The 9,682-nt window shown below is 44.3% G+C and overlaps 1 protein-coding gene across 4 annotated transcripts in view; it reads right to left on the bottom strand.

The window, feature by feature from the left end:
• KIF4A (kinesin family member 4A) overlaps window positions 1-9,682 on the bottom strand; it is a 30,533-nt gene continuing 20,851 nt past the window's right edge. For all 4 annotated transcript variants that reach the window (XM_074882375.1, XM_074882378.1, XM_074882376.1 and 1 more), the window contains 13 exons: window positions 8,963-9,046; window positions 8,264-8,377; window positions 7,861-8,016; window positions 7,379-7,473; window positions 6,823-6,952; window positions 5,790-5,960; window positions 5,292-5,399; window positions 4,492-4,569; window positions 4,297-4,398; window positions 3,430-3,591; window positions 1,976-2,095; window positions 1,149-1,271; window positions 1-787 (listed from right to left, as the gene is read on the bottom strand). In XM_074882375.1, the coding sequence (XP_074738476.1) occupies window positions 596-787; window positions 1,149-1,271; window positions 1,976-2,095; window positions 3,430-3,591; window positions 4,297-4,398; window positions 4,492-4,569; window positions 5,292-5,399; window positions 5,790-5,960; window positions 6,823-6,952; window positions 7,379-7,473; window positions 7,861-8,016; window positions 8,264-8,377; window positions 8,963-9,046 (1,635 nt within the window). In that variant the 3' untranslated portion in view covers window positions 1-595. The remainder of the gene's footprint in view (window positions 788-1,148; window positions 1,272-1,975; window positions 2,096-3,429; window positions 3,592-4,296; window positions 4,399-4,491; window positions 4,570-5,291; window positions 5,400-5,789; window positions 5,961-6,822; window positions 6,953-7,378; window positions 7,474-7,860; window positions 8,017-8,263; window positions 8,378-8,962; window positions 9,047-9,682) is intronic.

Below are 9,682 nucleotides of genomic sequence, written 5' to 3'. Positions count from 1 at the left end.
TTTTTAGTAGTTACTTTATTAAAGCTACAAAACCAAGTTAAAATGACTACAATATTCACATAAGGCTAGCAGGTTTCTAACTTCATTGAGCACAGACCCGAAGGGGACCGAAACACTGACCATTTTGTATCTAGTTTAAGACTACCCCGTGCCTCCTCGAGGTCAAGCACCAGCCGATCTCCCAGGGCAGCTTGGAACAGTTCCTCAGGCTGCATTGGAAGAGTCAGTGCCCACAGTTCCAGTGCAAATGCAAAGTTCTTTCAAGATTACAGATTAGGCTGTACCCGACATGTTCACAGCTCAGGCTGAGGAAGGCAGCTGGAATAGGGAACCTGGATAAGTCACCTCCACTCACTACAGAAATTCTAGAGGAAAATGTTTCTTACCATTGGCCCAAGACCACACATACAAATATTTACAAAGAATTGGATACGATCTAGCAGGAACTAGTGTTTGACTCCCTTGCTGACGCCAGAAGCACAACAGGCATCAGGCTTTTGCTGCTGCAAGAGATGCCAACACTTTTTTTAAAAAGTCACCAGCAACGTGGTCTGAGGAAGCACAGCACAACCCACTCGTGGGGCATCTTCCAGGCTCAGTCAAGCTCTTCTTTGATCGGGGTGCAACCTGAGAAGAAGCTGCCATTGCTACTCAGCATTCTCTTCTTTTTCTTTACAAATGGTACCTGGTTCTCTTGGGACTCCTCATCTCTCACGAGCAGGGAAGCAGCAGCAGCAGCGCTGGGCTTCTTCATGAACATGTCTTGGTCTGTGATGTCTTTCAGGACCTGTTAGAAGAGCAAGGAAGAGGGTTCTGGGGTTGATCAGTGCCCCGAAGCAGCCAGCCAGCTCGCACCGGAGCTTGCAGGCAGCACGTATCAAAGCCAACATCAAGAGTTGCTTAATTTCTTTACTCAAGTCAAAATTGTAATTACAAATTCATGGGCTGAGCAGGAAGAGACAACAGCTGGAGTAGCGTGCAGAGGGTACACACAGGGTAAGTGAATCCAATTTTTGTGGCAAAGTTTTAGTATGAAAACTTAAGAATTCAGCAGTTCAGAATTGTCTCGCAGCAGTCCAGCACCTGGGGTCTTCTCTTTAAAGCTCACACTCAGCACCACTGTTTGTTCTCACAGCTTGGGGCAGTACCTTTGCTGTCGGTGTGACACACACGGGCTGGAAGAAGGTCTCTCCTGCCGTCACTTCAGTGGGGTCTTCGAGTTTGAAGGAACCTTCCGAGTCCCTTGTTCGGTCCTCACACAGCATGGCATCCTGAGGGGCAGTACTATTTTGAAGCATTTCTACAATAACCATCCCTCCCTCCTTAACAGCTGAAGAAATATGAGGGGTCCCTGAGCCCCCTTCTCTCCAGCTGCAAATTAATTCATAGTACAAGATGCCTCTGTCAGGCAACTGGTTTCATGAAATAGTCAATAATTAGAGAATTACTATGGGAGGTCTCCGCTTCAAATCTCTAAGATCTAAGAGCAAGGCAGACATTTTCAGCAAGAGTTCTAATGAACATCAGTTGCTCATGAACCTTTCTGGTGCTACACCTCCCTCCCCAAATATTTTTTTAAAGAATGGAAGGGATAACATCTGAAAATTAGTTAAGTTTTTGTGCCGTCTGGAGTTAAAGATACAATTTTTAATTACCAAGTGCAAAAGATAGATTTAAATTGTTTGTCCTCAGATTTGTGGCTGACAACTGGCAATAGGTAAATCTGTGTGACTTAGGAACTTGCACGACGTCCCATATTTAGTGCAAGAGCCTGGTACTGCAGCGGAAAACTTTGTACTCGGTTACCACAGATAAACCCTGAATTACAGCGACATTTACAAATATTTCAGAGAGGTGCATAAGCTTTAGCTCGACAGACTGGTCCTGTCCACTGTCAGTGTAACTGCTCCCACACTCATCCAGCTTTGCTGCACACCGGGCAGCCTCTGGCACCCACAGACACGGCACTACTCACCCGCACGCCGGGGTCTCTATTTCTGCACTTTGCCGAGTCGCAGCTGCAGCGTTCAGTGCAGCCCACCTTCTGCTTCCTGCAGCCACACTGCCTGTTTCCACACCGGCCCTTGCAGGAGCACTAAATGAAAGAAGATTTCTGTGCAGGAAGAGCTGCGGGGTTTTCTAGACAGCATCTGGATTGCCACAGCTGTCAGCACCTAAAGGACAGGACCAGCCCCCAGGCTGCCAGGAACCTTTTGTTGTTTCCTGCATGCCAGGAAAAGGAACAAGGTCTTTCCACCTAGAGCCAACTCTTGCTTCAGTATCCCCAAAATATCTTCATTTACTCAATCCCTGACTGCAAGTTATCCAGCAGGATGCCAGTTTCCACGGCGGTAAAACAAGCCAACGTTTACACACCAGAAAGCAAACCTGAGTCACCACACCAAGGGCCCTCCATCTAGATGGAGGTGACAATTTAGCTTCTTCGGTGAATCTTTGCTACTCAGGGTACGTGAAGCAGCAGCAGACTGCATGCACCAGCTGCTCCAAGCTATAGTTCTGCACGGAGTAGTAACTTGCACTGGAGTTCCACCGGGCTACGTAAAGGAACTCACAAGAGCCAAGTGTCAAGCACAAACCCTCCCCTTCCTGCAACGTGGCCAAAAAAATAACTCCCCCAAACCACTAATAGTACTGTAGGTCAGAATTTATCATGTTAAGCTCCAGTGAAAGGAACTAAAACTCAACCTTAAAATCCATAAGCTTTTCTGTGGTAACTGCTGATGTTTTCAGTCACTCAGTAGTGAAATACGCAATAATTTACCCCTTTGTGAAAGGGGAAGAACAACATGGCTCACAATGGAGGTGCAGCTTTATAGCAATTCAAGCCCAAAGGGGCCCACTGGTCACCAGTGACTTGTGTTTGGCACATTCAAGTCATCTCTTGCATCCCATCAGGGATTAACTGAGCAGAGGGCTGGAGCTCCAGGCCCAGGCCGACACAAACAGAAGATGGAAGCTGAGGCTTCCACCAGGACTGGGAGCCACAGTACACCACAGTGGGAACAGAACACAGGGATATGTGACAGAACATCCCTTTCTTGCCCTAAAAGGAGCTCCATGAAGGAATAAAGCTGCTGTTAGGGCTTGCTATTTTGCTGCCGAAACATACAAGCCAGGTTCAGCCACAGGTAGCAAGACAGAACATGAGTGTCTTGTGGTAGAAGATGATTTGGCCAATGAAAGAGTATTTAGGAAGGTGTTGCTGACTGTAGGCAGCTTTTGCTTTGTCAGATCATAAATAACCAATGCCAGCAGTACTATCATACTAAGGCTTTTCAGAACAATCTCACATTAAGGCTTTTCAGAACAATCTCACTGTTTCTCTGTACATGTATGAGATCTGCAGGGATACAGGCAAGTGATTCCCTAGTAGGTAATAACAAGTCAAAGGTAACTGGATCATCTTACCCCCATCATGCTTTTCTTTGCTCCTTTGACTGCTTTGACCGGAACCCAGTCCGCATCCTCCATCTCCCCTCCGGACTCCCCCGAGTCAGAGAACAGCTCTTCCACATCCACTTCTGGGGTTGGTGCACGAGGTTTTGCCGTCGTTTGCCGGCGAGTCTTTGGCTACACACAGAAGGTACAAGGGTTGAGGCCCCAGAAGAAATAACAGTGGGTTTACATTTTATTAAGGCACTTCAGAGTCCCACCACAGCAGCCCCAGCCCTCTCAGACAGCCAAGGTGGCTGCAGGGTTAGGGAAGAGATTGGGGAAAAAAAAAAAAAAAAAAAAAAAGATAATCAAATAGTCAGCATTAAAAAGTCAATCAGTCAAATTTAAACTGCTATAGTTGACAAATCCTTGGAAATCTAATAGATTTGTGTCACAGTCTTGACAAAATAGTTTTAAAGCATTTATTCCTCCCAGCACTAAGATTTGGCTCTTTTGCAAGGCAATGATTAAGTTTCCTGTGACAGATGCCTTGCTCCATGATTCAGAGATTGGAAATGCTACAGAGAAAACACCTGGATTACCAAGAATACAGAGTCAGACATAATTAGACTGAGGAAACAAGTTTGGGGGTTTGATGGCCTTTTTTTTTTTTTTTTAAAGATCTAAAAACTAGTGCAAGCTAGTTCCAGAAGTATTCTGAAGACAGAAACCTTAAGGAGTGTCTGAAGTATAGAACAGGCCTACTTCAATAAGCAGAACAACATGCTCTGTAAAAAGCAACTTGGGAGAAAGAAATCAAGATTATTAATAGCCAACATTAACTTTCAGAAAGAACCCAGGTACAATACAAGCATGAAAACTGGTATGCAGAATCTTTACTTTGGGCGGAATATAATCAAAAGAAGAATCTGGGGACTCGGGTGGAATTTGCTGAATGTGACGGAGCTTCTGTCCACTGGCAACTTGAAGGAGCAGCAGTTTCTGTTAAGAGGGGCAAAACCCAGTCAGTTTTGCAAAATACATTGACCCAACTGCCAAGAAGCTCTTGCAACTGATGTCTGTACAGATCTCTACCTGTTTAAGAGTGTCATTTTCCTGGAGAAGTTCTTGGTTCTTCTCACAGATCTCCCTCATTTTCTCCAGCTCTTCCTCCTGTTGGCAAAGCAAGGTGAAATCTGTAGGTTTTTCTATTTGGATCTTTCTTGCAAGATCAAAGGGGCTGCTTTATATTCTCTGACAGGAGATCAGCTCTGACTAATCAGGAGAATCGTTAGTGCTACTACCTTGTTTTACACATAGCATCACCAATACAACGGAGAGAATTTGGTCCTTTCAGAGCAACCATTTAAGATCTAAAGCTCCCTCTGTTTTGAAGGTTTATCTCCAGATTAGGTGCACCTGGGACCAATTTTGCTTTAATACATCACTAAACATGCCCTTCCACAGGAGCTTGCTACACCACTTAATTCTCTTAGTGAAAAGACAAGGTGCAGCTTGTAACATGTTTATATCATCAAGCTAAAGCTCCTCCATTGCTGATAGCACAGCAGAGCTCTAATACCATGTTAAATGTCCTAACTAAAAGTGTTCTGAGCATGGGGGAAGTTTGTGTGAGCTGGTCAGACTGTGGCAGGCCTCACTCCTGCATCTACATTTATCTAATGAAAGATACATAAGAAAAAAAAAAAAAACCACAGGCTTATTCAAACCTGCAGAGGAACTATCCCCTGCAACCACCCGAACTGAACAATCTTGGCAACAAACAGAGATTCTCTTCAGTCCTTCAGCACCTTCCTCACTCTAAAGCCACTATTCTAAGTCACAGGTAGCCCTGGTGAGCACACCCTCCCCCCAGCCACATCCAGACACTCTACCTGGAACTTGAGTCGCTCTTGCAGCTGTTTCTCTTGCTCACTTAGTGAATCTTCCAGTTTCTTCTCTGCTGCTTCTTTTTGCTGAAATTGGCTAAGCAGGTACAGAACCTAAAAGCAAGTTAATAGAGCAAGTGGGTGTGAATTCCTAAAAACACATCTGGCAGCCCAGGCATCAAAGGCTGGGACAATTTCATAAAGATTTTTTCTGCCACTTTGAGCATGATTCTGCCCTGATCTACTTTAAAAGTTACCTTGTGCTCAGGTGTAACATCCTCATTTAAAGCACTGTGAAAAGTTACTGAATGAAAAAACTTGCACAGGACAAAAGACTAAAAGCAAGATTTTGTTTACTATCTGCAAGAGTCTAGCAAATCTTGATCAGACATACAGCCACAGGTTGGTTTGGGCACATCCCCTTTGCCTTTATCTCTGAGCAGATTTAGGAATCAGAGTCCCAAGACACAGAAACTCTCAAGATTTCTATCACTTCTGTTTTACCTTTTCCTGGTGTTGTTGTTCCTGCACCAAAAGCTGATTTTGGAACTCAGCCTCCATCTCTGTTACGTGGTTTCGCTCTTCAATCAGGAGCTTTTGAATGTCTGAACAGTTGGCTTTACTCTGCTGAAGGCTGCTCTCCAACTTGCTTTCCTGCACTTTCGAGGAGACCAGCTGAAAGACAAAAGCAAGACGATCGCTTGGGTCCATGAGTTCCGTGTTTCATAGCATCTGTTAGGACAGACACACTGCAGCCCGAAGGTCAAGAATTCCAGCCTCACTCCCAGCCACCCGAAGGGCTGTGCTGGCCATCAGTAACAAGGAGACAAGATGAGAGATTCAGTGCTGGACCACTACTATGGAAATGCAAAACAGGTAGCAGGAAGTCCTGGTAACAGTTCTAGATTAATCTCCTTTCCTGCAGCACTTGAAATCTGAGTACTTGGGCAGACCCCAAAAATGAATGTTCTCCCATATTAGCTCTGTTATTCTTTTACCTTTAGTTCCCAAGCACCAGGGACTAGTATATAATTCTGCCATCCAGTTGCTCTTTCCTTGATTCCACATCAGCCCAATTCCTACTCTTTTCCTCCCGGTCTTGTTCTCCCATCTCAAACATCCATTCCACTGCCTACACACTGACCTCAGAGCACTCCCCTTGTTTTCCTGCAGACTGCCTACTTATTCAGGAAGTATTTTTAGGTACTTTTTTCTCTTCCGCTTCTGAAATTTCTCTCTTCCCTTTTACTGTTCCCACACAAGCCTTCTGTAAGCACAGCTTTAGCTGCTATCTCCAGGCCCACGTCTATTCCATTTCCCTCTTCCTTGTTTTTTGGATTTCACTCCCCACAGTGATCTACAGAGTTCAGGAGACTATTTTAATCAGAAGTTGTGAGGGAATAAGCCTCATCCAGTACAAGAGTACTTCACTTGAATTCATCTCTGCTGTCAGCCTGTTAGTCACTTCCTTTCACTCCTGGCTAAGCAGACTTAGAGCCTTTGTTTTAGTGATAAAATAGGAAAATTCAGAATTTACCTCTCCAAGGAGATACTTCAAGGCACATTTAGCCTCTAGAATTGTTGCAATAGTGTCCCAGCGCTGCTTCGCACGATCTCCGTTGTCTGCATCTAAGAGTTTCTGCTGTAGATCAGCTATCTGGGCACTCCTTTGGAAGAACACACGTATTTGAGGTTACAACATGGGAGAAAACCTGGGCTAGTCTCTGGGCTAAGATTACTGTTACCAGGATATTAGACAAAATAGTTCAAGTTCAAATTTTGACTGCTCAGGAGAGCAGCTGGAGTCTGCAGTGCTGTACCTGGGAGTTTCTCCTCCCCTCCACACTTCCCACCAAAAGTGCAGTGTTTCCCTCATGCAGAGACACAGATAAGAAGAAAAGTAATTTAAGTGACAGAGTCATAGCCTCACATTTTGAAAAAAATTCAAACCACAAAAACCACATAGTCTTATTTTTAGTGCCAGTGTATAAGTTATTTTTCCTTCTCTGTTTCACAGGAGAGTTGTAGATAGAGGTGAGGGGAAAAAAAAAACAAATGAAAGCAAGGCTGTGCAAATCAGTTGTTCTCCTTACCTGAGCCCCATCTCAGTTTCCAGACTTTCTATCTGCTTAGATATGGAAAGGTCCATCTCCGAAGCCTGCCAATCTTCAACAGCATAGGTGCGTCTCTAAAGAATTGCAGCGACGGACAGAAGTGAGCAATAGGTGAAGAAGTGCACACAAGACTGGCCTTTCACACACAGTTCAGCAAAGAGGAACTACACTATTATAAATGCCTCCAAGTATCTCTTCATAGCTTAAATTCCATTGTTCCTTCCCAAAAGCATAGTCCTTGATAAGGGGTGTGACCTGCTCACATCCACCAGATTCTCAAGTTACTTCAGCAACTCTGTTCCCTGACATGGACAGTAACATTAACCCTTTCTCCCAGAAAGGGAACCATCTCCATGCCTACCTTCTGAGGGAAAAAGGTCAAATAGGAGCAAATAAGTCACAGAACCTGAGGAACAGCCAGAGGTTTGGGACAGGAAAAATGGCATTTCCCTCTCTCTTACCCGGAGCTTTAGAGGTGGGTTTTCCCCAGCCTCTTTCTTCTCTTTAAGCTGAAGGAGCTCCTGTGCCAAGATCTTTCTGTCCTCCAGCAGGTCTGCAAGGTGCCGTCGAGCCTCTTCAGTACTAACGAGAACCTCTACTTCATTTGCAAGCCAGCTCTGAAGGAAAAAATAAAAACATGAAAGCCCAAAAATCAGTATAGTGTTCATTGTAGTCTCAACTTCAGGACTGAATCCTTCTCTGAAATGCTTTCACAGATAACTTGAATAATCACATTGCCTCCCTTAATATGAAACCCCATCTCCCTCCCCTCTGCTCCCCAGTCATCGAGCCCAGCAGCACCAGCTGTGTTAACAAAGCTAAGCCTGCCCACTGTTTGTTGGAATGCACAACACTGTCACCCACTTTTACTCGTGCAGCAACTCCTTCCATTCCCCGACTCTGAGTTTCCTTCCGTTTATCTGCAGCCTCCCGTTGTTTCTGCAGAGCATCCTTCAGGCGCTTGTTAGCGGCCGCTGCCTGTAAAACATTTTATACAAAAGCTGAACAGTAGTTACTTCACTTAATCCACAGTGGTTGAAAACATGAGGCATTCACAGTGCAAGCCAGAGACTGAGACAAGGAGAAGAGAGCATACGGTTAATACAATCAGAACAACTTTAGAATTAAGCGATGACTAGAGCTCTTGACTTTAGTCCCTTCGCTGATGCCCAGTTTCAAGAGAATCTGCTTCTAGGCCTAAAGGTAGAAGGCAGCATCCAAAATGATGGTTTCAAGATGTATTTCTTCTATACAGATGTCCTGAAAGAATTTTTAACTGCAATCAAGCATATCCACCACCCAAGCTCATTTCACACTGCCGAGCTGTAACAGATTTGCCACAGCAGCCTGATGCTCAACAGGTAATTTAGTCTTTAAGGAGCAGATTTAACTAGAATCCCTCAAACACAAAAGCACGGTATTTCTCTACAGAAAGAAAAGCACCTATTTCTAGGCCTCCAAACTGCTTTTAAGAAGTTTCTGCATAGCCTATGACAACTCCAGCCACACTTTGCAGACCTTTAGAAATTGGTCAGGAGTTTCTAGAAGATGTTGGCTCCTTACCTCTTCTGTTTTGCGCCGAAGTACGTTGGCCTGCTTCTGGAAATCTCGTTCTAGCTTCAGTAGCTCATATTGTCTCTTGCGATCCTGCAGGGAAATAAGGTTAAGACAGATAGAAAAAAAATCACATGTCACATTAATATCTATGGCCAGTTTCACACTTCTTGGAACAGAATAATTACATTTGCAGAATAGCAAATGTATTCATGGTAATGATTTTACTGATCATTACAAGCTTAAGCCATGTAGCGTCTCGGAACAAATAGATGTTCAGCTTAAAGTGACTAGAAGGGGCTTCACATCTCCCATTAAAAAGGTTTAGGAGCCTATAGGCTGTGAGAGACTGCAAACCAGAAGTTTAAGACTCAGCATCCCAAAGCACTGAGGAACAAACTTGTTGCAGTAAGAATTCCTGTCAGACCAGAACCCGAGGTCCAGATGTTTGCTGTCCATTACACTTGACTGCTACAAGCAGCTGGATTTCATTAACAATGCTGTTTACCTGCAGATTCAATATTCCTTTGAAAGTTCATACCTCCTGTTCTGTGGCCAAACCCTACAACTTTAAATACTTAAAAATATTAAATATTTTTGCCTTCTGCTTCAGAGCTGAATCATGACAACTGTGTTGAGAGCTTTAAGATCTCCAGACATAAGCAAGCGAGTCCATTTATGACAACTGATGAAAGGTGGCAACCATATGAACTAACACTATCTTCAAAG

This window comes from Strix uralensis, chromosome 13 (assembly GCF_047716275.1).
Source record: "Strix uralensis isolate ZFMK-TIS-50842 chromosome 13, bStrUra1, whole genome shotgun sequence".
Classification (NCBI taxonomy): domain Eukaryota; kingdom Metazoa; phylum Chordata; class Aves; order Strigiformes; family Strigidae; genus Strix; species Strix uralensis.
This window is presented reverse-complemented; position numbering and strand designations above follow the sequence as displayed.